Below are 25,668 nucleotides of genomic sequence, written 5' to 3' on the forward strand. Positions count from 1 at the left end.
ATTGGTGTATAAAAGAGCCATTGATTTTTTTAAAAAAAAAATATGGAATGCTTCGCGAATTTGCATGTCATCCTTGCACAGGGGCCATGCTAATCTTCTCTGTATTGTTCCAATTTTAGTATATGTGCTACTGAAGCGAGCATGAGCCATTAATTTTTGCGGGTTGATTTTGTATCCTGCTACATTGCCAAATTCATTTATTAAATCTCGTAGTTTTTGGTGGAGTCTTTAGGGATTTCTATATACCATATCATGGCATCTGGGCATAATGAGAGTTTTACTTCCTCCTTTTATTTCTTCTTCTGGTCTGATCACTGTGGCTAGGAATTCCAGTACTATGTTGAATAAGAGTGGTGAAAGCGGACGTCCCTGTCTTGTTCCTGTTCCTAGGGGAAATGGATTTCGTTTTGCCCATTGAGTATGATGTTGGCTGTAGGTTTGTCATACATGGCCTTTATCATGTTGAGATATGATCTCTCTATTCCCATTTTGCTGATAGTTTTTATCAAAAATGGGTGTTGGATAGTGTCAAATGCTTTTTCTGCACCAATTGATATGATTATGTGATTTTTGTCTTTCAATTTATGTGATATATCACGTTTATTGATTATGTGATTTTTGTCTTTCAATTTATGTGATATATCACGTTTATTGATTTGCAAATATCATACCAATCTTGCATCCCTAGACTAAATCCCACTTTTTCATAGTGTATGATCTTTTTAATATATTGCTGGATTTTCTAATATTTTGTTGAGTATTTTAGCATCTATGTTCATCAGGGACATTAGCCTATAATTCTCTTTCTTTGTATTGTCTTTATCTAGTTTTGGAATTAGGAGAATGCTGGCCTCATCAAAGGAGCTTGGACATGTTCCTTCCTCTTGGATTTTTTGGAATAGTTTGAGGAGTATAGGTGTTATTTTTTCTTTGGATGTTTGTTAAAACTCCCCTTTGAAGCCATCTGGCCCTGGGCTTTTCTTTGCTGGGAGTTTTCTTTTATTACTGTTTCTATTTCATCAGTTGTTACTGGCCTATTCAGGTTTTCTGATTCTTCCTCTTTAAGTGTTTGGAGATTTTATTTTTCTAGGAATTTTTCCATGTCATCCACATTGTCCAGCTTCTTGGCATATACTTGTTCATAGTATTTTCTTACAATCCTTTGTATTTCTGTAATGTCAGTGGTTACTTCTTCACTTTCCTTTCTGGTTTCATTTTTTGGGTCCTCTCTCTTTGCTTCTTGATGAATCTGGCTAACAGTTCATCAATCTTGTTTATCCTTTCAAAGAACCAGTTCTTCATTTCATTGATTTTTTTTGGTATTGCTTTTTAGTCTCTATGTCATTTATTTCTGCTCTACTCTTTATTATTGTCTTCCTTTTACTTACTCTAGGCGTTTCTAATTATTCTCTTTCTAGTTTGTTAAGTTGTAGTGTTAAATAGTTTATTATTAATTTTTCTTGTTTTTTTGAAGTAGGCCTGTAGAGCTATGAACTTCCCTCTCAGGACTGCTTTCACTGTGTCCTATAGTTGTGTGTTCATTTTCATTTGTTTCTAGGAAGTTTTTTCTTTCTTTCTTGATCTCATTGGTAATCCATTCATTGTTTAATAACATGCTATTTAGCCTCCATGTGTTTGAATGTTTTGGGGTGTTTTTACTGTAGTTGATTTCTAATTTCATTTCACTGTGATCTGAGATGATGCTTGGTATGATTTCAATCTTCTTGAACTTGTAGAGATTTATTTTGTGTACTAACATGTGGTTTATTTTTGTGAATGATCATGTGCCCTTTATATGAATGTATATGCTGCAACTTTGGGGTGAAATGTTTTATAAATATCAGTTAAATCCATCCTGTCCAATGTGTCCTTTAGAGTCACTGTTACCTTATCAATTTTTTTGTCTGGAAGATCTATCCTGTGAAGTCAGTGAGGTATTAAAGTCCACTATGACTGTGTTGTTGTCAATCTCTCCTTTAAAGTCCTCTAGAAGTGTTGTTTTTTTTATATTTAGGTGCGCCTATATTGGATGCATGTTTGTTTACCAGGATTGGATTGATCACTTTAGCATTATAGTGACATTTGTCTCTTGTGAGGGCCTTCATTTTGAAGTGTATTTTGTCAGATATGAGTATCCCTACTCCAGATGTTTTTTCTTTTCTATTTGCATGAAAAAAAAATTTCTATCCCTTCACTCTTATCCTGTGTGTCTTTTGTTCTGAGATGGGTTTCTTGTAGACAGCATATAGTTGGATCATTTTTTTTTTTATCCATTCAGATACCCTATGTCTTTTGATTGGAGCATTTAATCCATATACATTTAGGTTACTATTGATAGATACTTATTTATTGCCATTTTAATTCTGTATGTCTAGGTTTCTCTCTGTATTTCTTCTTCTCAATACTGCAGTCACTTTAGCATTTCTTGTAATGCTGGCTTGGTGGTGATGTACTCCTTTAGCCTTTTTTTTTTTTTTTTTTTTTTTTTGTCTTGGAAGCTCTTTATTTCACTATTTTGAATAACAGTCTTGCTGGATCTTGGTTTCATTATCTTGAGTACTTCATGCCATTCCCTTCTGGCCTGTAGAGTTTCTGATGAGAAATCAGGTGTCAGCCTTATGAGAGCTCCTTTGTAGATAATAGTTTGCTTTTCCCTTGCTGCCTTTACGATTCTCTCTTTGCCTTTAATTTTTGTCATTTTAAATAGGATGTGTCTGGGCATGGGCCTGTTTGGGTTCCTCTTGCTTGGGATTTTCTGTGCTTCTTGAACTTGTATGACTTTTTCCTTTACTAGATTAGGGGAGTTTTCTGCCATTATTTCTTCAACCACCTTCTCTATCCCTTTCTCCCTTTCTGCCTCTTCTGGCACACTTGTTACATTTCATATTGTCCCACAGTTCCCTTAAGCTCTCCTTCTGAATATATATATATATATATATATATATATATATATATATATATATTTCTGATTCTCTGATTGAGTGATACTTTCAACTCTGACTTCTACTTCACTGATTTGATCCTCAGCTTCCCCTAATTTGCTGTGGATTCCTTCCAACGTGCTTTTTTATTTGTGTTGTTTCATTCTTTATTTCTATTTTCATAATTACTATATCTATTCTCATGCTGTTGACCATATTTACCATCATTATTCTGAACTCTATATCAGATAAATTTCTTACCTCCATGTCATATATCTCTTCTTCTGAAGAATTCTTTTGTTCTTTCATTTGGGGTTTTTCTTTGTCTCATTTTGGCTCCGTTTAGGTGTGTGACTATGTATTATGTAGCTCTGCTACGCTTCTCAAACACTAGTGCAGGACAGTGTCAAAAGCTGTTTTGACTTATTAGATCAGGCAAAGACTCAAAGCCTCCAGAGACCGCCTCTGCCTATAAACTGATAGGATTCCATCTTGAAAAACCCTCAGGCAATCATCCATAGGTGTGGTGAGAGTCTTTTTAACAGAGTGAGGCAATTTCTTCTGCCCAGGTGCTAATTGTTATTCTCAGTTTCTTTTTCTTTTTCTTATTGATTTTTTACAGAGAGGAAGAGAGAGGGATAGAGAGCTAGGAACACTGATCAGCTGCCTCCCGCACACCTCCCACTGGGGATGTTCCTGCAACCAAGGTACATGCCCTTGACTGGAATCGAACCCGGGACCTTTCAGTTCGCAGGCTGACACTCTATCCACTGAGCCAAACCGGTTAGGGCTATTCTCAGTCTCTTAATGGGTCTCAGAAACTGTGTACTATGGGGCAAGGTGTTTTCCAATATCGTGGGTCAGTCTTTCCCCCAGGCAAAGCTGCCTGTATTGCAAATGTCTGCATTAGAAAGATGACTTCTGCAATGTGAAGGAATAACTCAGCACAGGAAACTGGGGTGTCTGCCTTCTGAGCTCTAACCCTAGAGCCCCAAATCATGGCTTCTGCTCACACAGCTCCAGTCCCTCTGCCAGAGCACAAGGTGAGTGGCTCCACAGGGAATTTTGTGCATTGGCCCTTTAAGAGAGTGCCTGCTTTCCAGCTGTCTCTCCCTGACAGACAGCAACCCCACTGCTTTTTCCAGCCAGATGTTGTGTGGGCACCCTTCTCAGTTCTGGTGCTCTCCACTGAGGGGCCCAGCTTGGGAATTAGACCCCACAGTTCTCAATGGCAACCCCCGACAGCTGAGATATCTCTCTGGAGCTTCAGTTGCTGTATGTGGGATCCTGGCCAGCCCTTTCGCACCTCTGCCCCTCCTACCGGTCTCTATGCGGTCTCTACTTTCTGTTCTCTGTTATCAGGGTTCTCTCCAGTGCATCTTCTATTGATTATTCAGGAAGTTTTTCTGTAGTTTAGTTGTAATTCCAGTTTGGTCCTGGGAGTGTGTCTGTGCAGCAGCCACTTACTCTGCTGCCATTTTAAATCTAGAATTCCTCTTACTAACAATAAAACAGAAGAGCCCTAGACAGTTTAGCTCAGTGGATAGAGCATAGGCCTGGGGACTGAAGGGTCCCAGGTTTGATTCTGGTCCAAAAGAGCACATAATCTTGTTGCCTGTCCTGTAATCTGATCTCCACCTTGCTTTCTCCCATCTCCATGTAATCTTCCCTACTTTCCCTTCTTAATTTCAAATGCATAAAAGAAGCTGCAAAACTGTTATTCTCTACAGTATTTGAGATCTTGTGAGACAGCCTAGTAAGCCAGGACAAGTGGGATAGGGAAACTGAGGCAATAGTTAAATGGCCAAGCGGCTTACAGACATCTAGGAAATTGAAAAATCCAAAGATGCTTAAGAGTAAATGGTTTATACCCCTCCCCACCCAGAGGGTAAATAGCTTAAATCACCCTATTCAGAGAAATAGCAAAAATCCAATTCGTGGCGCCATTTGTGCCAATCAAGAAAGGAACAAGCATCAACCATCTGGGGAAAATAATGAATAAGAAAGAAGGATGGCAATACAACTTGGTCAGATTATGGAAAGTCTTGAAAGTCTGTTTATGGAGTGTGCAATTTTTTAGAGTTGCATTACTTCAATTACTCTCAGGTCTTTGGGAAGCTGAAGGCAATGTTTTCTCCCCTTTGATTTACAAGTATATTTTGAAGAAGGTCTGCCTTCAAATATTCCAGTGCAATAATAAAGTAGACCATTACCTTTTTTTAACATTACATTAGCATATTAATAATTGCACCTATCTGTATTCATCAGAGGATGTTCCTAATGCCTTTCATTAGTAACAATGCCAGTCGTGACTTCAGTGGTTAGGGACTCTCATCTGCATGCTTTTTTTAAAAAAATATATATTTTATTGATTTTTTACAGAGAGGAAGGGAGAGAGACAGAGAGTTAGAAACATCGATGAGAGAGAGACATCGATCAGCTGCCTCCTGCACATCTCCCACCGGGGATGTGCCCGCAACCCAGGTACATGGCCTTGACCGGAATCGAACCTGGGACCCTTCAGTCCGCAGGCCGATGCTCTATCCACTGAGCCAAACCGGTTTCGGCATCAGCTGCATGCTTGCCTCCTTCTTCCCACCTACTCACCAAAGACATCATGTTGAATAAAGATGGGTTGAACCTTGTCAAACCTTGAGTGAGAAAACTAATTTGCCTAATTGATAACATTCTGAAAGCTCACTAAATTCTACCATACTATATAAAAATCCATTTCTAATAACTGACGTGGGGAGCAAATGGAACTTTTAAAGTAGGCAGCATTTCTAATTATTTTTGAGGAACTGAGATTCCTCAGGAAGATAGGTAGTATGGAAAAAAAAATTTAATTTATGGACAAATAAATTTGAGAAACACCGCTTAAAATGAACTTAGAATACAAATGGTTTCCTTTTATAAAAGTATTATCAAAACTTTTAACGTTATTATAAATTATGTCTCCCTAAGATGATGATGAAACATACATCACTTTCAAATTTATTGACTTCTTTTTTTCAAAGGAGTATCTTGCATTTCTAGTGGAGGTTCTATGGACTATAGGAAACACTGGAGTAGAAATTATGTGATCAGAAACATGCCTTAAAAGGCTCATTAGTTTGGACGCTATATACATTTAGGATGTAGGGAGACAGAGGCAAACAAAATAGGCTAAATGTCCAGGTAAATACAGTACAGGTGATGCGATTATAGAAACACTAGAGGCCCGGTGCACGAAATTCGCACATGGGTAGGGTCACTAGGCCTGGTCGGCAATCAGGGCTGATCTGCGGGGTGACCAGTGGGGCGATCGTGGGGGCCCCTGCAGGCACCCGCCTTGGCTGGCCCGGGCCTGCAGGCTGGGGCAGCTCCTGCGTTGAGCGTCTTCCCCCTGGTGGTCAGTGTGCGTCATAGCAACCGGTCATTCCACGGTTTGGTCTTTTTGCATATTAGACTTTATTATACCGGATAAATACATTGTAAAGATAAAATGGGCAGGACTTTGCAGTTGAATGGATGTAGGCAATGAACACAGGTAATAATAGGTGGTATGGAGTCATAAGTATTCAAGCTTATACATTAGGTCCACTGGGAAAATCAGAGTGCTTTTCATGGAAAATGGTAAGATAAAATCTGCATCTGAGTGGGATATGGATTCCCCAAAGGAATGACAGACATAATTAATTTTGCTCACCAGGCAGTTGAACTTTGACCATGAGAAGTCTACTTACTCCCCTTTCCCCTCTAGGACTTTTCTCCCTCCTTTCCTTTTTTCCTTCCAAGTTACCCCTCTTAGAATTAGACTTATCATTAAATCTGGCTACTGAGGTAAACAGTTTCTCTCTCTCTTTTCCCTTTCTTCCTTCCCTTCCTCCCTCCCTTCCTCCTTCCTTCCTTCCTTCCTTCCTTCCTAGGTAAACAGTTTCATTGGCCTCCTTTTTTTCTCTACCCTCAATGGGCATTCTTTTTAAGAGTTTTAGTGCTGATGAGTACCGGAAGTAATATTCTAATAGGACTCCACTTCAACATGTGCTGGTCAGTTGCTTAGTATGGTCTAACACTTAAGGGGCAATAAAAACAAACAGGAAATTACAATGGTTTTAAAAAACTTACAGAATTAATTTTTTGGACTATATTTGCATTAATCTTAGAAAATTCATCTATTTTAGAATGACATTATGTTATATTTAATCACTGACATTAAATAAGAATTCACTTTGTATACAAATTCTTAATAACAAATACTGCTCTTGGGAAACTTGTTCCTGCTTCATGTAATTTCATTCAAAGAGGTTTATGTTGGTTCTTGCTTCCACAATACATTCTTTGTGAATCTAGAAATACATTCTAACTTAGACACTAGTGTAGATGTTAAGAACAAGGAGAGCCCTGGCTGGTGTGGCTCAGTTGATTGGGTGTTGTCCCATGCAACAAAAGGGTGCTGGTTTGATTCTGATCAAGACCCAGTGCCTGGGTTGCAGGCTCGATCCCTGGTATGAGGTGTGCAGGAGGCAGCAGATGAATGTTATGCTCTCATGTGGATGTTTCTTTCTTCTCCCTTCCTTTCTCTCTGAAAATAAACTTTAAAAATCAATAAACTATTATTTAAAAAAAGAAAAGAACAGCCCTAGAGTTTGTTGGCCTGTGGAACAAAGGGTCCCAGGTTTGATTCCAGTCAAGGGCACTTAGCTTGGTTGCAGGCACCTCCCCAGCCCGGTGTCTGGTTGGGGCTTATGCGGGAGGCAACCAATAGATGTGTTTCTCTCACATCGATGTTTCTCTGTCTTTCCTTCTCTCTTCCACTTTCCCTAAAAAAAAAAAAAAAAAAAAAAATCAACGGAAAAAAAATATCCTTGGGTGAGGATTAACAAAAAAAGAACAAGGAGAAAAAGGAAACAGTGATTGCTTGCCTCCTACACTTGCCCCAACCAGGACTGGGGATCAAACTGAAACTTAGGTATGCGTTCTGACCAGGAATGGAACCCAAGACCCTTCGGTGTACAGGATGATTCTCCTACCAATTGAGCCACGTTAATTTTCTTTTCTCACACCCTTTTTTCCCCCTTGCACATGTACACTATCATTCAATCAAAGCTCTACTCTTGATGCCAGGATAGAAATGAAGTCACTCTCGCTGGGTCCACCCTTCCTCATGCACTTTTTTGCCAGACTTTGTTCCTTCATTCACAAATCTCAGCCCCCTTTCCCTGAAGCTAAAGAATATGCTTCAAAGGCATATCTAATGCTGTATCTTCTTCTTGGGTTTTATCACCCACCGAATATATCTAGGGTAATCCTGATATGCCTGTTGCCCCAGCTCAAGTGATAGCACTTCCACTCTCAAAGGTCCTAGTTTGCACAGTAAATATGGTCATCCTACATATTATAACTCATTTTTATCTTTCCCCCTAATTCTCCATTTCTAATTTTAATTATTCATTTTTTAGAGTATAGAATTATAGGTTAAATGGGAAAGAACTGAAGTCAGCTAGTCCTATTTACACTTGACTGGATTTAGCCTTTGTCTGAACTTTGGACAGTTAATTCATTACCTTATGATGTGGTATTTTCCTAAGTTATCTCTAAGTTTTATGAAAATCTTTTATCTTTAGCCTTAATTTTATTATCCTTTCCCGGTCTAAAATCTTCCACTTATAGTTTTGGGATTCCTTTGTCAACCATGGGTTATCATAATGCCCAGCTTAAGGTATTTATCATATAATATAAATTAACATCTTTTTAGATATCTAGAAGAGTATGTTATATACTATCCTTGGGAGAATTTAGAAAATAGTTACTCAAATAATGTTTGGGTTGCATGGGTCAAATGAGAAACAGATTGAAAGGCTTAAGGTTCTATCATTTACTAGCTGTATAACCTTGGAAAGTTTACTTCATCTCTTTGTGCCTGTTTCTCAGCAAAAAGGAAAAAAAGTATAATACCTCTCTTATGGGCTGTTGTAAGAATTAAATGACATATATAAAGCTCCATAAAGGCAGAGACCTTATCTATCTTGTTCATAACTTTATTCTAAGTGCCTAGCACAGGTAGTAACAGGCACAGCATTAAGTTCTCAATGAACAGCCCAATAAACACTGAATAAAAGCCCTTAGCACACTGCCTTGCACATAGTACTCAATAAAAGGCAGCTATTACTATTCTCTCATTTTTCCTAGACCTGGTTGTCTGACCTTACTATATTAATCACCCTCTTACGGAAGCTCCCTGGTTTATCAACATTTCCCTTAAGATGTAGTTCTGACAATTCAGTTCTGTGTGGTGTGTGGTAATTTAGCTGTTTGAAGAGTCCACTGGGAAAAAGCTAGTCTACTTGCTTGCATAAAGAGTTGGCTCTTATAAAACCCACTCTCTCCCATTACCATCCTTTAAACCTTGAGAAACGTGTGGTTAGGAAACAAAACCATTAGCCAATAAGGAGTAACCAGCCCAGTAAGAGAACACCATAGCGTAATGTTAGGGAAGGCCATCACCACCAGGGCTTATTGTCACTGCACCTAATCAACAGCCTAGTGTGCACACTACCTATGGATTCATTAGGCTCTCCATCTAGAGCAGTGGCTCTCAACCTTGGCTGCACATTAGAATCACCTGGGATTTAAAATCCTGATTTCTGGGCCTCATCCTCCGGAAATTCTGTATCTTTGTTATGGGGTGGGGCCACCTTAGTAACAAACAGAATTTCTGGAGGATGAGGCCCAGAAATGAGGATTTTAAAAAGATTCCCTGGTGATTCTAATGTGCAGCCAAGGTTGAGAACCACTGGTCTAGAGTAAGATTCTCCATGGCAGGACTGGGTCAAGTCCACCACATGCTTATCAAAGAGATCTTCGTATGCTGTGGGATGGCTGAATGAGCACCGGCAAACAAGAAAGCCCAAGGAAGATGCCAAGTAGGTGAACAGCTTCCTAACAGAGGCTGTAAGACCAATGTCAGTAATTTCGGGACAACGGGTTCTGACCAAGGAAACTGGGATTCGATACGTATGTTAAAATGACAAATATAAGTGCAAAAAATTCATGTGGAGCTTTTGGCAAAGAAATGTAAACGGATTTAATAATTTGAGAGTTTCGAGGTTTAAGGGCTTGCTTTTGTTTTTAGCATGGTTGAGATGCAAGTTTGTAAATATTCCTTAAGATGATGAAGGAGGTGTGCAGGAGGCAGCTGGTCGATGTTTCTCTTTCATCGACGTTTCTGACTATCCCTCTCCCTTCCTCTCTGTAAAAAATCAATAAAATATATTTTTAAAAAAAAACTTAAAAAAAAAAAAGATAATGAAGGGAGATGGGAGAGGGTAAAAGCCAGGGGCAAGATAATAGGATTATTGGGCCGTGAGGGCGGGAGGGCGGGGCGAAGATAAGCAGAGTCATAAACTGACGCATTTCCTTTTCGCCCACAGAAGTAAAGGCGGGGGGAATCGTGAGGAAAGGCTCGATTCCAAGCCTCACAGGAGGGTTCTCTGCCAGGGAAGGGAGTTATGGCTGCGGAGAGAGGTGTGGGGCCACTGGGGCGATGGCGTGCACGGGGGGTGAACACAAGGGCTGCTGACCTTGGGAAGGCTGTTCCCATTAGCTCAGTTTTAGGACTAAGAAAACAATCTTCTACCTCCTCCTCGAACTAATCATTTTCGCGGCGTAAACCCGTCTGAATTCAGCAATAATATCTTCCCTGTGCGAGGCGACAGTAAGACTCGCCCGTGTTTTTATATTCCCCTTGGAAATAAGGTTACGGTTGCACCGAGAAAGCATTTTAAGAGGCCTGTTCACACGCTAATTGAGGGCGGGCGGTGTGAGACCCCCCAAGAGGGACCCTCACTCTGTCCCATAGATTGACGGCGACCCCAATCATCCGCAGGAGACGTCACTTGATGCAAACTGCAAGAGGCTTTATTCCAGCGCGCTGGGGCTCAACTCGTACTCATGCAGGAGCAGAGGAGTTGGGCGCCCAGCAAGGGGTCTTTCAGCTATTTATATGCAAAAATCATACATTAGGGAGGGGTTGCATGCAGGAGGGTAAGAACAAAGAAATTTCAAAGGGTCTGGTTTGTGTCTTGATAGGGATAGGGCATTCCTGCCAGGTGTTTTTACAACTTGTTTATCTCAAGGTTGATTGAAGCCTTGTTTACTCAGCCTGCCCTTTGTTGGGGCTATCTCCTGGAGGAGCAGCCTTGAGAGGGTGTCACTCCCTTTTGTTCCTATCTCTAGTGGGGGAAGCCTAGGGAGTTGAGATGAAACAGGCAGCTAGGCCTGGCAGCTGGGCCTGTGCAGTTTGTAACATTCTTTCAGCGGTACGCGTTTTAAGGCGAAACGCGGGCCGCGGTCACAGCCGCAGAGTCACAGTCCCGCGCCGGGGGCCGGGTACGGGGAGAACCTGGCCGCGCGGCCCCGGCGCCGCCCGTCCGGGTCCCTTCCCTTCACGGAGCGCGGCGGGCCCCAGCCGCTGCCAGTCGCCCGACGTCTCTCGGGCCGGGCGCCCGACTGGGTCGCAGGCCGAAGGGGAGGTCCCGGGTGGGTCGCCCCGGGCCTGGCCACGAGGGCGCTGTCTCCAAAGACCGTCGCCAGCGCTGACGCCGGCGGGCTGAGGCCGCCGCGGGGAGCGCGCCAGGCCACCGTGTTCCGTCGGTCGCCGGCGCACAGGGACACGTCGTTCAGGGCCATCTTCAAAGCGGCCGCGGTGGCCGCCTCACGCCCCTCGGTTCGTCCAGGGAGGCCGCCGCGCTCCGCGGGTCAGTCCAGCCCGAGTCGGAAGCGGAGACCGCCCGCTCCGCGAGCCATCCCGGGAGCCGCGGCCTTCAATGAGCGCTCCCGTCGCGAGCATGCGCACTCCGTCAGCGCACGTCGACGCAGGCGGGAGCGAGCGTAGCTGACGTTTACGTGGGCGACGCCTGGCTGCGCGAGGACGTGGACTTTGGAGCGTGCGCAGTGGGAGCGTCGGCGACGACCCCTCGGCCACGCACGGGAGGGGGCGACGCCGAGATGGGGGCGGCGGAGGCGGACTGCACTCTCTTTGTGGGCAACCTAGAAACTAAAGTGACCGAGGAGCTCCTTTTCGAGCTTTTCCACCAGGTAAACGGGCGGGACCGGCCTTCTTCCGTTTTCCGCTGGCGTAGGGCCGGCCCCCGCGGCTCCCCGCTTTCGCGCCAGCTGGGCTGTCGGGCCGAGCACCCTACCGGTGGGCCGGGCACCCTGCCGGTGGGCCGGGCACCCTGCCGGTGGGCCGGGCACCCTGCCGGTGGGCCGCCTGCGGCGTCGGCGGGCGTCCCTCACTGAGCGAACCCTCGTTGGTTCTCGCGGGAGTGAGGCCTGACGGTGGTGGAAGGACCCTCAGTAACGCGTTTCCGGGGCCAACGCTCGGGGGTCTCAGGGAGGTAATAATACACATGGGTTCTCTCCGGAGCAGTGTTGTTGTTTTAAATTAGTTTTTAAATCACAGTTGACAAACAATACTATATTAGTTGGAGGTGTACAGCACCGTGATTAGACATTTATAGAGAACAGTGTTTTTCCTGTTCGCTCTTTTCTCGTCTTCCCCGTAAGACACGGTCTTTGGTTTGTCTGGCAAATTACCCTTCAGTTTCCTTGTCAGTCTGTCTTTTCCACTCGGTTTCTTATAAAATTGCGGCATTAAGATATTTAAAATAGAGGCATAAGTGCTCCCTGGAAAAGTAGCATTGTGGTGTTTCTGTGTTAAAAAGTGTTAAAAATATGCAGGATCCTGTTCCCTCCGGCCGCTGTAAGTTTGGTGAAGCTGAACTTCCGTCCAAAGAAGCTGCCGTGGTAAACACTGATTTCCGCAGATAAACACCGATTTCCGCGGAGGGGACGCCGCTGGTTGTCGGGCACCTCCTTACAGTGGAAAAGTGCCGAGAAATGTAAATTCAGTGATCCTGTCGCTAGTTCCTCAAGGTCCCCCCACCCCAAATAAATTAATCTTCGCAATGTGTCTGTAGGAGCTTTATTCCAGTCGAGACGGAGATCTGTGGGTGTCTGCTAGTTAAGAGTTCCTGTTTGCATTTCTTTTGTTTTTAATCTTGTAACATTTAACTGTTCTCCTGGAAATTGCGTTATTTAAGTTGTAAACTCTTTTTTTGTCTATAGGCGGGGCCAGTAATAAAAGTGAAAATCCCAAAAGATAAGGATGGTAAACCCAAGCAGTTTGCATTTGTGAATTTCAAACATGAAGTGTCTGTTCCTTATGCAATGAATCTACTTAATGGAATAAAACTTTTTGGAAGGCCCATCAAAATTCAGTTTAGATCAGGTAACTCACTCTTCAGTTGCAGCACGAAGATATTTAAATCGGTGTTGTTTGGGGAGAGGGATTATTTGCTGCTTTGGCTTTTTTTAAATTTTATTCAGTTTTAAAAAACGTTTATGGATGACAATAACTTTAAGCTTTGTGGGTAACACTGACAACATGGATTTTAAAAGTTGTAATTTAAGAAAGTTTAAAATTTCAGCTTGGGTTCGTTAACAGAACATAAACTTTATTGTTAGAAAGACTTGGGTCTTGGGTCCATGCTCTGAAAGAAACAAGAATTATTTTCTGAAATGCTTTTCAGAGAGAGAGTGGAAGGAAGGAAGGTGGGGGGGGGGGGGGGGGGAGAAAAACAGCCATGTGAGAGACACATCCATCGGTTGCCTCTCTACCAAGCCCCAGTAGCGGCTCAGGAATCGAACCCGGGTCCACGTCCTTGACCCATTGCCGCATGGGCGACGCTCAAACCACGGAGCACACCCGCCAGGTGAAAATACTTTTCCGGTTGCTTTATAACTTACTTTTATAAATTTTGATTCTTGATCATGTGGGAATGAAACTTTGCATGTGTTCAGTCTTACAATTTAGTGTGAGGATCAGAATATTACGATAGAGAATATCCAGAGTGGATATTTATACACCAGATATTCCCTCATTTGGGACTGTTTGTTTTGGATATGTCTGCTGATGAACATTTAGAATTTTCACTCTGATGAAACTCTAAAGCAGTCTGTTAAAATTTGAGGCTTTTAGCTTATGTCTACCTTTTTGGAGTGATTTGGGGTGGGAGAGACAAAAATTCCAACTAAATTTTCTATCAAGAAGAATTTCTCAAATTATTTTATTTTAGGAAGTAGCCATGCCTCACAGGATGTTAGTTTGTCATATTCCCAGCATCATGTTGGAAATTCAAGCCCTACCTCCACATCTCCTAACAGGTAATATTTCTCACCTATTGTTAAAGCCTTTATCCGGAATTTTCTTAGGTCGTGATCTCAGAATGCATGTTTGGTTTTCTTTTTAATGTTCCTATCTCTTTATTGTGCTATATTATTTGCTATGTTGGATTATAGTTATTTATATATCTATTCTAAGGGGACTGTAGATATATAAATTATATATAATATCCTTAAAACAGATATATATATATATATATATATATATAAACTATATTTATGTTCCCTTGTAAAGACATACCCACACTCAAATATACATCTATATAACAAAATTTCTCAAAATATTACTTATACTTACTACTTGCGATGTACTCAATTTACATTTTACTTTATCTTTTAAAATTTAAATTAGTTTATACCACTAATTGGTTACTTGCAGTTTAAAAATACGTGTCAGTAAATAGGCTATTGGACTAAGAGTTCATGGAGTTGTATTCTAGGTCTGCCTCTACGAATTGTGTAATCTTGACCAGGCTCATTTCTCTGCTCCTATCCTTCCATTTGTAAGGAAAAGAAGTTGAATTAAATGATCTCTAAAATGCCTTCCAGCTCCTGGGGGTTAGGAAAGGTATCATATTTATATTTACTTAAATAATTTTATTGGCTTTGGGGAGGCAGAAATTTTACCAGGGACAGTTTTTTCCATAGAGCTATTCATCTATCATATGGGCTTTATTCAAGAAAGAGTTAACAAATACCTGTCATGTGTCATATTCTTTACCAAGTTTTTTGCATTTATTATCTCCTTTATGTTTCACAGTAGTTTTATGAGGTCGGGATATTTATTACCTCTTCCTTGTCTATGAAGAAAATGAGGATTGGAGGTTAACTTGTTTAAGTCTGAACTGCTCTTAAGTTGTGGGCCAGGAGTCAAACCCAGGCAGGATGATCACGCCCAGACTATGCTGTGCTGCCTAGTGGAGCTAAAGTCTAGATGAAGACACATAATATATGTATTTTGTGACTACCCATGTAATTACTCATAATTAGTTCTCTAAAAAAGGAGTAGAGCCCTGTCTGGTTTGGCTCAGTGGAGAGAGTGTTGGCCTGCGGACTGAAAGGTCCCAGGTTCGATTCCAGTCAAGGAATGTACCTTGGTTGCGGGCACATCCTCAGTGTGGGGTGTGCAGGAGGCAGCTGATCGATGTTTCTCTCTCATCGATATTTCTAACTCTCTATCCCTCTCCCTTCCTCTCTGTAAAAAATCAATAAAATATATATATATATTTTAAAAAAGGAGTAGAAAGTGCTTGGAGAAAGTTGTAATAAGGGAAGATGATATAAATGACTGAGGACCTGAAAGAGGACAATGTACTGAGATCTGATGAGTGAAAAATGGAGAGTAGATGATATTGGAGAAGTACATGGAGGCTCGATGATACAGTCTTTCTTATAACCTATAATTTGGATTTTGTGATTTTTACCTTAAAAACCATAGGAAGACGTTGAAATGTTTTTTGTAGGATAGTAATAGGAATAGGTTTTTTTATTTTATTTTAGATTTCTATTTTAAAGAGTTGTTTGGTTGCAATGGGAAAATGGATTGGAGGGACAGAGGTGAAAATAGACCAATTAAAAAGCTATTGGTAGCAAGATAGGGAAGTTCTTGGGGCGAGGTTGGTTTGGATTTGAGTAATGCCAAGAGCTGGAGAGAAATGGATAGATATGAAAAGATCTTGGAAGAGGAACTTGTAAGAAAATAGCAGTGTAAAAAAAGTACCTCTTTGTGTCCTTTCTTGCCTGCTGAAGTTGTCTTTAGATACTTCTCAATACAGTTGGAATTCAAAACATCTCTGCCCACTTTTAGAACCTTCAAAGGTATTTTAGGTGGAGAAAAAAAGAGCTTTTAGCCTCCTTAGAATTTTTTTGGGGGGTGTGGGGGGGTGGAGAGATATGTAAGTACTTTACTCTTCATCAAAGGCTAGAGTGTACATTATTTTTATATTGTTATAAAATTATACACTTCACCCACTTAGCATACAGATATATAACTGATTTAAGAAAACTCAAAAAGATCTAAACTATAAGACAAATAAGTTGGTGGTTTGATTCCAAAGACATGTTTTAAAATACAGTTAATCTAAATGAGGTTTAAAATACAGTTAATCTAAGCAAGTTATTTCTTCAGGAAGTGAGGGATAAAGTATAAGCCCTTAAAATTCTTACTCCCCAAAACCTGTTGCTCTCTCCTGTCTCAGTCTGTCTACTTAATTGCTTAAATATCTAGATTTTTATTTTCTTCTGTTTCCCTCATCTGTCATATCTAATTGATCAAACCTGTTTCTTTTGTTGTTAATCCTCACCTGAGGATTTCTTTTTGGGTTGCAAGGGTGAGGGGAGAGAGAGAGAAACATCAATGTGAGAGAGACACATCAGTTGGTTGCCTCCAACACGCACCCTGACCAGTGTTGGGGATCAAACCACACCTTTCAGTTTGCAGGCTGGTGTTCTAACCACCGACCCACACTGGCCAGGGCACCATCAGATCTTTTACATTTTAGTTCTTCATCTAGGCCCGCGGCAGGCAAACTGCGGCTCGTGAGCCACATGTGGCTCTTTGGCCCCTTGAGTGTGGCTCTTCCACAAAATACCACATGCGGGCGTGCATACAGTGTGATTGAAACTTCGTGGCCCATGCGCAGAAATCGGTTTTCGGCCTGGGCGAGTCTATTTTAAAGAAGTACTGTTGATATTTGGCTCTGTTGACTAATGAGTTTGCCAACCACTGATCTAGGCCTTTCCACTAATCCAGGGATTGATAATTCTTTTTTTTCTATAAAGGAGCAGATAGTTAATATTTTAGACTTTGCAGGTCATACAGTTTCTTGCTCTGCCATTGTAGCATTACATAGATAATACAAAAACAAGAGAGCGTGGTTATGTTCTAGTAAAACTGTTTACAAAAAATGATTTGGTCATGGGCTATAGTTTGCTGACACCTTACTACTCCTTCCCTCAGCTGGAATGTTTTTCTCCCAGGTAACCTTGTTATTCAGCTCTCACTTCAAATGTCTATTTACAAAGGCTATCCCTGACAAGATAAGCAAAAATAGAATCCTCGCTCTCTCACCTCTACTTTCTCTTTAGTCATTCAGCATATCACTTACAACCATGTGAAGCTGTCTTATTGTCTGAATCCTTACCCCAGCTACAGGAGAGCAGATAACCTTGTCTTGGTCATTCCTTTGAGAGCTGTGTCGGCTCATGATTGGTATGTAGTAAATTCTTGTTGAATGAATGATTATATGTTGTTTTCTTATTTTTTGCAGACATGAAAGGACTGTGGATAACATGACTCCATCACCACAGATAATTCAGAGATCTTTCTCTTCTCCAGAAAATTTTCAGAAACAAGCAGTGGTAGGCTGATTTTTCAACTTGTTACTTAAAAAACAAAACAAAATACTTAGAATGTTCAGATAATTCTTTTTTTAAATGAATTTATTGGGGTGACATTTGTTAATAAAATTATATAGGTTTCAGGTATACAGTTCTATAAAACATCATCTATATATTGTATTGTGTTTTCACCACCCCAAATCAAGTCTTCTTCCATCACGTTTTATACTCCCTTTACTCTCTTCTGTCTCCAATCATCCCCCTTTCCCTCTCATAATTGTCACACTGTTGTCTGTGCCTATGAGTTTGTTTTTTTCTTCGCTTAATCCCTTTACTCTTTTCACCCAGCATCTCAACTCCCCTCCCCTCTGACAGCTATCATTTTGTTATCTGTCTCTGATTCTGTTTCTGTTTTGTTTGGTAGTTTATTTTGTTAGTTAGATTCCACATACAAATGAAGTCATATGGTACTTGTCTTTCTCACACTGGCTTATTTCACTTACCATAATACTCTCCGGGTCCATCCATGCTGTCACAAAGGGTAAGATTTCCTTCTTTTTCATGTTCGAGTAGTATTCCATTGCATAAAATGTACCACAGGTTGTTTTATGCACTCATCTAACGATGGGCACTTGGGCTGGTTCCAAATCTTGGCTATTGTAAATGACGCTTCAGTGAACCATAGGGGTGCATATATTTTTTCACGTTAGTGTTTCGGGTTTCTTCAGATACATTCCCAGAAGTGAAATTTCTGGGTATAAGAGTTCCATTTTTATTTTTTTGAGGTAACTCCATATTATTTTTACACAGTGGCTGCACCAGTCTGCATTACCACCAGCAGTGCACAAGGGTTCCCTTTTCTCCACATCCTCGCCAATGCTTGTTGTTTGTTGATTGATGGTAGCCATTCTGGCAGGTGTGGGGTTTGGATTACTGTTTCACTTTCATTAGTTGTAATCTCTCTATTCAGATTTCTGATTATTCTGGATTCAGTTTTGGAAGATTGTATTCTTCTAAGAATTTATCTATTTCATCCTAACTGTCCAATTTGTTGCATACAGTTGTTTGTAACATTTTCTTACAATCCTTTGTGTTGTAAGTTGTTACTTGTCCTTTCATTTCTGATTTTATTTATTTGGGTCCTCTTCTTGATGAGTCTAGTTAAAGGTTTATCAGTCTTGTTTGTCTTTTCAAAAAATGAGCTCTTGGTTTCATTAATCTTTTGTTTGTTCTTTTTTAAACTCTATTTTGTTCATGTCCAACTTGATCTTTATTACTTTTTCTTCTCACTTTGGGCTTTGTTGTTATTTTTCTATTCCTTTAAGTATAAAATTAGGTTGTTAGAGATTTTTCTTGTTTCTTAAGGTAGGCCTGAAATACTATAAATACCTCTCTTAAGGCTGCTTCCATTGTCCCATAGATTTTGGGTTGTGTTCTCATTTTCATTTGTTTCAAGATATCTTGATTTCTTCCCTGATCGGGAATCGAACCATGACCTCCTGATGACACATGTTAGTTTTCACTGGCCTGAAATACATATTTAAGGATTGAAGAAAGATAGAGTTGCATTTCACATTTTTTATTTTTCTTCAGTTGGTGTGTGTGTGTGTGTTTCAAATACTCGAAATTCATTCTTGTTCTTGCAACCCTATGCTGAGCAACTTTTTAAAATCACATACTCTCTTTAATACTGAATATTAATACTTTAATATACTGTAGTCTTCTAAACTAGCTGCCCCTTGAATGTTCCCCTTTTTTCTGTAATATCTCCATGAGATGTTTCATCTTTGTTTCCTTTCAGTTGCCAACTTCTTTTTTTTTTTTTTCTTTTTCTTTTTCTTACACTCACTTCTTTTTATTTTTTTTGCCCAAATCAGTTTTGGCTTGTGGTCCCTACCCTTTTGAATTTCACAGGTCTACAAAATATTATGGTGAAAAAAAGTAAAATTTTGAGACCGATACAAAGGAATTAACTTTTATAAACATTTTATTTGTCTCATTTTGCTGTAGGCCATTAAAGAAAATCATCTTTGGCTAATGTGTATTCACACATAGAATTTGGGAACCACTCGCCTAGGCAGTTAGTGTATGTCTCCATTTTATCCTCAGTTGTCCATCTCACACACTGTTTCACATTTAATATAATTCTGCTTTGCTTACCTTCCTGATGATGTGACTTTTCAGTGTTTGCAAGATAAAATCAGAATTTTCTAGCCAACTTATTAGCACTTCATCTTGTAATTCAAATAAATCTTTCTAGCCTTACTGTCCATTTACTGGTTAGGAGATCTTCAACCTGTTTCAGTCAGAATTTATTTGCTATTCTATGAACCCATTCAGTATTTCTTTGTTTTGTTTGTGCAGTTTTCTTTCCTTGGCATAATTACCACCTTAAAGTAATTTTCTAAAAATAGTCCATTCATGCTTAGGATACCTAGATCATATGCCACCTTCCTAAAGCCTTTCCTAATGATACTGAGCTCTTGGCTCTTTATATGTTCATCACATAGTGATCCATATTATAGTCACTTTATAGGATTTCTTCCCTTCCAAGCTGTCTCCATGAGGGCAAGGAGTAGTAGTTATGTACAAATATCCTGTTGCTGTACAGTGGAGTGAATTAAGCTATTGTATTGTACTACTTTTAGTTATGTTTAAATACAGATCCATCTAGGCAAGAGTGATTTTACTTTTCTATCATTATTAGTTTAGTTAACTGTGACTAACCATTGGCTTTGATATGTAGAAATGTTTGCAATTAAGATTTCCTTCTTTTTGTCTTACCTCAGATGAACAACGTTTTGAGACAGATGTCATATGGCGGGAAATTTGGTTCTCCACATCTTGATCAGTCAGGATTTCCACCATCAGTTCAGTCACATAATCATAGTTATAACCAGTCTTCAAGCTCCCAGTGGCGTCAAGATGCACCATCATCACTGCGTAAAGCCAGGCAGAGTTCTCATCCCTACATAGTAGACAGACACTATAGCCGTGAGCAGCATTACAGAGGACACAGAGATGATTACTTCTATGAAGACAGGAGTCACGATGGCTGGAGCCATGACCACGATAACAGAAGAGACAGCAGTAGAGCTGGAAAGTGGCATTCATCTCGAAACTAACAAGTGTTCAAAGGACATTGTTTTTATAGGGTCATCCTAGGCCCTTTGGACTAACTTGGTCTGGAAATGTTTTGTTAAAACTGTACAGAGCAGTTTTATAAGATGCCACATTTCTTTATAAAATTTTTAAAACATGTAGCTATAGTCTAATACAGAAATGAGAAGACTTGTGATTACTGTTTTTACACTAATCTTTCACCTCAGGGTTTCATGAAGAGGAAAGCGTTCAGTGCGCAAAAGAAAGTTCCACAATTTCTAATCGTTCTAGAAATTGAGGAAGGCACGTGTTATATGTATTGGTTGTATCATAAAGCAGATATTTTAATGATCTATTCTCTATTGTATTGCAAGAACCTGCTTATTAGTGAATCACATTTTGTGTATATAATAGAAAACATTCAAGTTGGTAGTCTAAAATACAGTAGTATTTTGTGAACAAATGAGAAAATGTAATTTCAGTGATTCGTTTCACTAACATATTGAGAAAGATTATTGATAAAGTTTGAGAATAATCATATTGTTTAATTTCATAGAGAATGTAGGTGTATAAGGTCTGTGACATGCTCTTTGAGTTTTGCCCTAATTGGATATCAAGTGTAAATCTGCACTTCCTATTTCATTCTAAAATATTAGAATTTTCTCATTAAATCATGTTTGACTGAATAACTGAAGTCACTCAGGAAGTTAAATATCTGTAAATGTATTTTCCTTTTAATTAAAAATTCAGTGTTAGTGTAAATTCTCCTTTTTAGGAAGAACAAAAATGCAAATGCAGAGTCAGATAAAATGATTTATGAAAGTATGCTTGTTTGGGAAAAGGTTCACAAAGCCTTTAAGTGCTGCCTCTATTACTCAAACTTTAAAAATTTACAATTTTTAAAGTGCCCAGGGTATGTGTGCAAGGACACGTTTTATTATAGGGATTGTACATGTTGTCTTTCTGTTTGAACATTTGAAAGAGTTAAGTCTTACACACTTTCTGATTTTAAAATGTTTAAATCCTGTTAAAACTTTAATGTATCAAGATGTTTCCCTTTAATTGTAGAACTTGTTTATACAAATTCACTCCTTGATATATTTGGATCCTTTTTAATAACTATAGCATTTTTATACTGTTACTTTTTAATATATTGAAAACATAAAAAAAGAGTATGTGTCTTCTTTTTAAAAATATTTTATTGATTTTTAGAGAAGATTGGAGAGAGAGGAACATCGATGAGAGAAGAACATGGATCAGTTGCTTCCTGCATGCTTCCTGACTGTGGCTTGGGCCCTCAACACAGGCATGTGTCCTGACCTGGAATCAAATTAGCAACCTTTCTGTGGACAGGACAATACCTAACCAACTCAGCCACACCTGCCAGGGCTCTTTTTTTTTTTTTTTTTAATTTTTTTTTTAATGTCACTATAGAGGCATTGTACACAAAAAGTTAGCAACGTACATTTTATTGAGTGATTGGTTGTAAAAATATCAGTTCATCTGGCTGGTGTGGCTCTGCTTGAGCGTGGACCCAGGAATCAAGAGGTCACTGGTTCAATTCCCAGTCATGGCACATGCTAGGTTGGTGGGCTTGATCCCCAAAAGGATCATGCAGGAAGCATCTGATGGATGTTTCTATCTTTCTGTCCCTCTCCCTTGTTTTTGTCTCTTTATCTCTCTTTTTTACTCTCTCTCTAAAATAAATTAAAAAACATGAAATTAAAGAGAAAAATATCAATTTTTCAAGCATCTTAGAAATATACATTTTGTACATATTGAACTTAATATTTAGAGTAAGACTTCCAGTGACACATGGGCTATTGTTCCAAGTACTAAACTCCCTGGTCTCTAGGAGTTTATGTACATTCAAGTTTCCTCTTTCTAAATGCACACATTTTTCTGTCTAGGTAAACCATTCAGCATAGAGAATATTAAGATCAAGTTTTTCATCTCAAGTAGTTTAATAGGATTTGTTTCCAATAAACTTGTTCTTTTCAAGTGTCATGACAATTCAGTAGCATTTGTAGGTACTAGCAAAGGTTAATACTGCTCAATTGCCACTTATCTGTGGGTCAGTTTCTTTCATATTCATTCATAAGTGATCCTGATTCAGAATAATCTTTTTCCAGTGCTTTTGGGGCACACCTGTGAGGGTCCAGATAATCTTTTTCACTTTAATCTCACCTCATTGAAAGTAAGCTACGTACTGTGTTAAGGGATAGAACAAGACATTCCTGAAGAGTTGAGTCTAGTTGGTGGACAATTTATGTAAGTGTTGAGAGTGCAGGAGTAAGAAGGAGATTGCAGAGAGCAGCTTCTCCAGAGTGTTCCATGAAATACTACTCTCACGTGATGTTCTATGAAATAAGGGTTCTATAATCAAATGTTTTGCAAACGTACTAATTCTTTCTGTTAGAGAATGATAAAGAACAGCACCATAAAGCTATTGGCCAGTACTCCAGTTATCTGCTTATGCCCTAGACCAGTGGTCGGCAAACTGCGGCTCACAAGCCACATGTGGCTCTTTGGCCCCTTGAGTGTGGCTCGCCACAAAATACCGACTTCTGCACATGGGCCACTTAAGTTTCAATCGCACTGTACGTGCGCACCCGCACGTATTTTGTGGAAGAGCCACACTCAAGGGGCCAAAGAGCTGCATGTGGCTCGCAAGCCACAGTTTGCCAACCACTGCCCTAGCCTGTTTGGTTCAGTGGATAGAGTTGGCCCGTGGACTGAAGGGTCCCAGGTTCGATTCTGGTCAATGACATGTACTTCGGTTGCAGGCTCTATCCCTGGCCCTGGTTGGGGCTCATATGGGAGGCAATCAATTGTGTCTCTCACATCAATGTTTCTCTGTCTCTCCCCCTCTTTTCTGCTCTCTAAAAATCGATGGAAAAATATCCTTGGGTGAGGATTAACAACAACAACAAAAAAATCAGCTTATACTTAACCTCGGATTTTCCAAATTTGCTTGACCCTTATTTTATCTTTTTATACATAACTAGAGGCCTGATGCACAAAATTTGTGCAAGGGGCTCGGCCCTCACAACCCCTTGCAGCCTTAGCGGCCCTCACAGCCCTGGCTTTGTCAGGACAGTCGTCTGGAATGTATGGACAGTCGTTCTGCTGTTTGGTCTAATTAGCATATTAGCTCTTTATTATATAGGACTAGAGGCCCGGTGCACAAAAATTTGTGCACTCGGGCGGGGGGAGAGGGGGTCCCTCAGCCCGGCCTGTGCCCTCTCGCAGTCTGGGACCACTCGGAAGATAATGACCTGCTGGCTTAGGCCCGCTCCCAGGTGGCAGAGGGCAGGCCCAATCCCTAGGTGCAGCCCCTGGTCGGGCTCAGAGCAGGGCCAATTGGGGAGTTGGGGCCCCGCACCCTGTCATGCTCAGAGCAGGGCGGATCGGGAGGTTGCGATGCCACCCCTAGTCACGCTCAGGGTAGGGCCGATTGGAGGGTTGGGGCACCACCCCCTGTCATACTCAAGGCAGGGTCGATAGGGAGTTGTGGCGCCACCCCCTGTCACGCACAGAGCAGGGCTGATCAGGGGGTTGGGGTGCTGCACCCTGTCACAGAGCCGCAGGGCGATGAGGGGGTTGGGGAGCTCCCCCCTATCAGGCACAGAGCAGGGCTGATCAGGGGGTTGGGGTGCCTTCCCCTGTCACAAACAGAGCAGGGCAGATAGGGAGGTTTTGGCCCTGCCCCCTGTCACACACAGAGCCGCAGGGCGATCAGGGGGTTTTGTCGATGCCCCCTGTCACGCTGATCCCGGTGCCGGGAGGCCTCGTGGCTCCTCTGATTCCAGTGCTGGGAGGCATATTACCCTTTTACTATATAGGATAGAGGCCTGGTACACGGGTGGGGGCCGGCTGGTTTGCCCTGAAGGGTGTCTTGGATCAGGGTGGGGGTCCCCACTGGTGTGCCTGGCCAGCCTGGATGAGGGGATGATGGCTGTTTGCAGCTGGTCACACCCCCTTCAGGGTGGGGGTCCCCACTGGGGTGCCTGGCCAGCCTGGATGAGGGGATGATGGCTGTTTGCATCTGGTCACACCCCCTTCAGGGTGGGGGTCCCCACTGGGGTTCCTGGCCAGCCTGGGTGAGAGGATGATGGCTGTTTGCATCTGGTCACACCCCCTTCAGGCTGGGGGTCCCCACTGGGGTGCCTGGCCAGTATGGGTGAGGGGCTGAGGGCCGTTTTCAGACTGGCGGGTGACTGAAGCTCCCAACCGCTCCTTTTTTTCTATTTTTTTTTTATTCTGGGCCAGCTTTAGCTCTGAGGCCTTGGCTGCTGAAAGCAGGTTTCTGGCCTGTGTTTACCTTCTGTATTGAAACAATGTTGCGGTCCTGCTGGCTGAAGCCTGGCTGACTAAAGCAGGGTTTCTGGGGTTTTGTTTAGCTTCTATATTTGTTACAATGTTTCTTAGAGTTGCAGCTGAGAGGCCGGCAAGGCAGGCGGGGAACCTGGCTTCCTCCGTCACTGGAGCAAGCAAGCCTCCCTGTTCGTGTCAGCTGCCTGGCTGCCGGCTGCCATCTTGGTTGGCAGTTAATTTGCATATCTCAGTGATTAGCCAATGGGAAGGGTAGCGGCTGTACAGCTAATTACCATGTTTCTCTTTTATTATATAGGATGTATATTAAGGCACACGCGTGCGTGAACACACACACACACACACACACACACACCACCCCCAAAGAATCTTTGACTCTACCCTTCTCCATCCAATCAACCGTAAACATTTTATACCACTTTCTAGTAATGTTGTACAGGCCCATGTTCCTTTTACCAACTGCCACCATCTTAGACTGGGCAATCATCACAACAGGGTTATTCCAACAGTAACCTAATGTTTCAGTATCAGTTTATGTATTTTCGTACTGCTCTGTATTTCTCTTTAATAGCCTTTATACTGTATTTTCATTTTCTTTTTATTTGTGTATCTAAGCTCTATGAAAGCAGAGACCATATTTTATTCACTGCTGAATTTACAGTGTCCAGTGCCTGACACGTACACTGAATGGCCAGATTATTATGACTGGCCAGATTATTATGACCATCCCATCAGTACTTCGTTG

General features: G+C 41.2%; 2 protein-coding genes across 2 annotated transcripts; one reads left to right on the top strand and one right to left on the bottom strand.

Moving 5' to 3' along the window:
- Window positions 1-11,267: 11,267 nt before the first annotated feature.
- On the bottom strand, window positions 11,268-11,591 carry LOC308525577 (uncharacterized protein C11orf71; the record flags this gene model as incomplete). Its single annotated transcript, XM_081100350.1, has 1 exon — window positions 11,268-11,591. One exon carries the CDS (start codon window positions 11,589-11,591, stop codon window positions 11,268-11,270), a length of 324 nt encoding a protein of 107 aa, XP_080956476.1.
- A 210-nt stretch (window positions 11,592-11,801) lies between these two features.
- On the top strand, window positions 11,802-21,744 carry RBM7 (RNA binding motif protein 7). The gene is made up of 5 exons (XM_081099490.1): window positions 11,802-11,999; window positions 13,032-13,194; window positions 14,042-14,129; window positions 17,417-17,507; window positions 20,276-21,744. The coding sequence occupies exons 1-5, from the start codon at window positions 11,910-11,912 to the stop codon at window positions 20,609-20,611; spliced, it is 768 nt and encodes a 255-aa protein (XP_080955616.1). The 5' UTR covers window positions 11,802-11,909; the 3' UTR covers window positions 20,612-21,744.
- The last annotated feature ends 3,924 nt before the right edge of the window (window positions 21,745-25,668 follow it).

This window comes from Myotis nattereri (assembly GCF_964212035.1).
Source record: "Myotis nattereri genome assembly, chromosome: 9".
In the NCBI taxonomy this organism is placed as follows: Eukaryota; Metazoa; Chordata; class Mammalia; order Chiroptera; family Vespertilionidae; genus Myotis; species Myotis nattereri.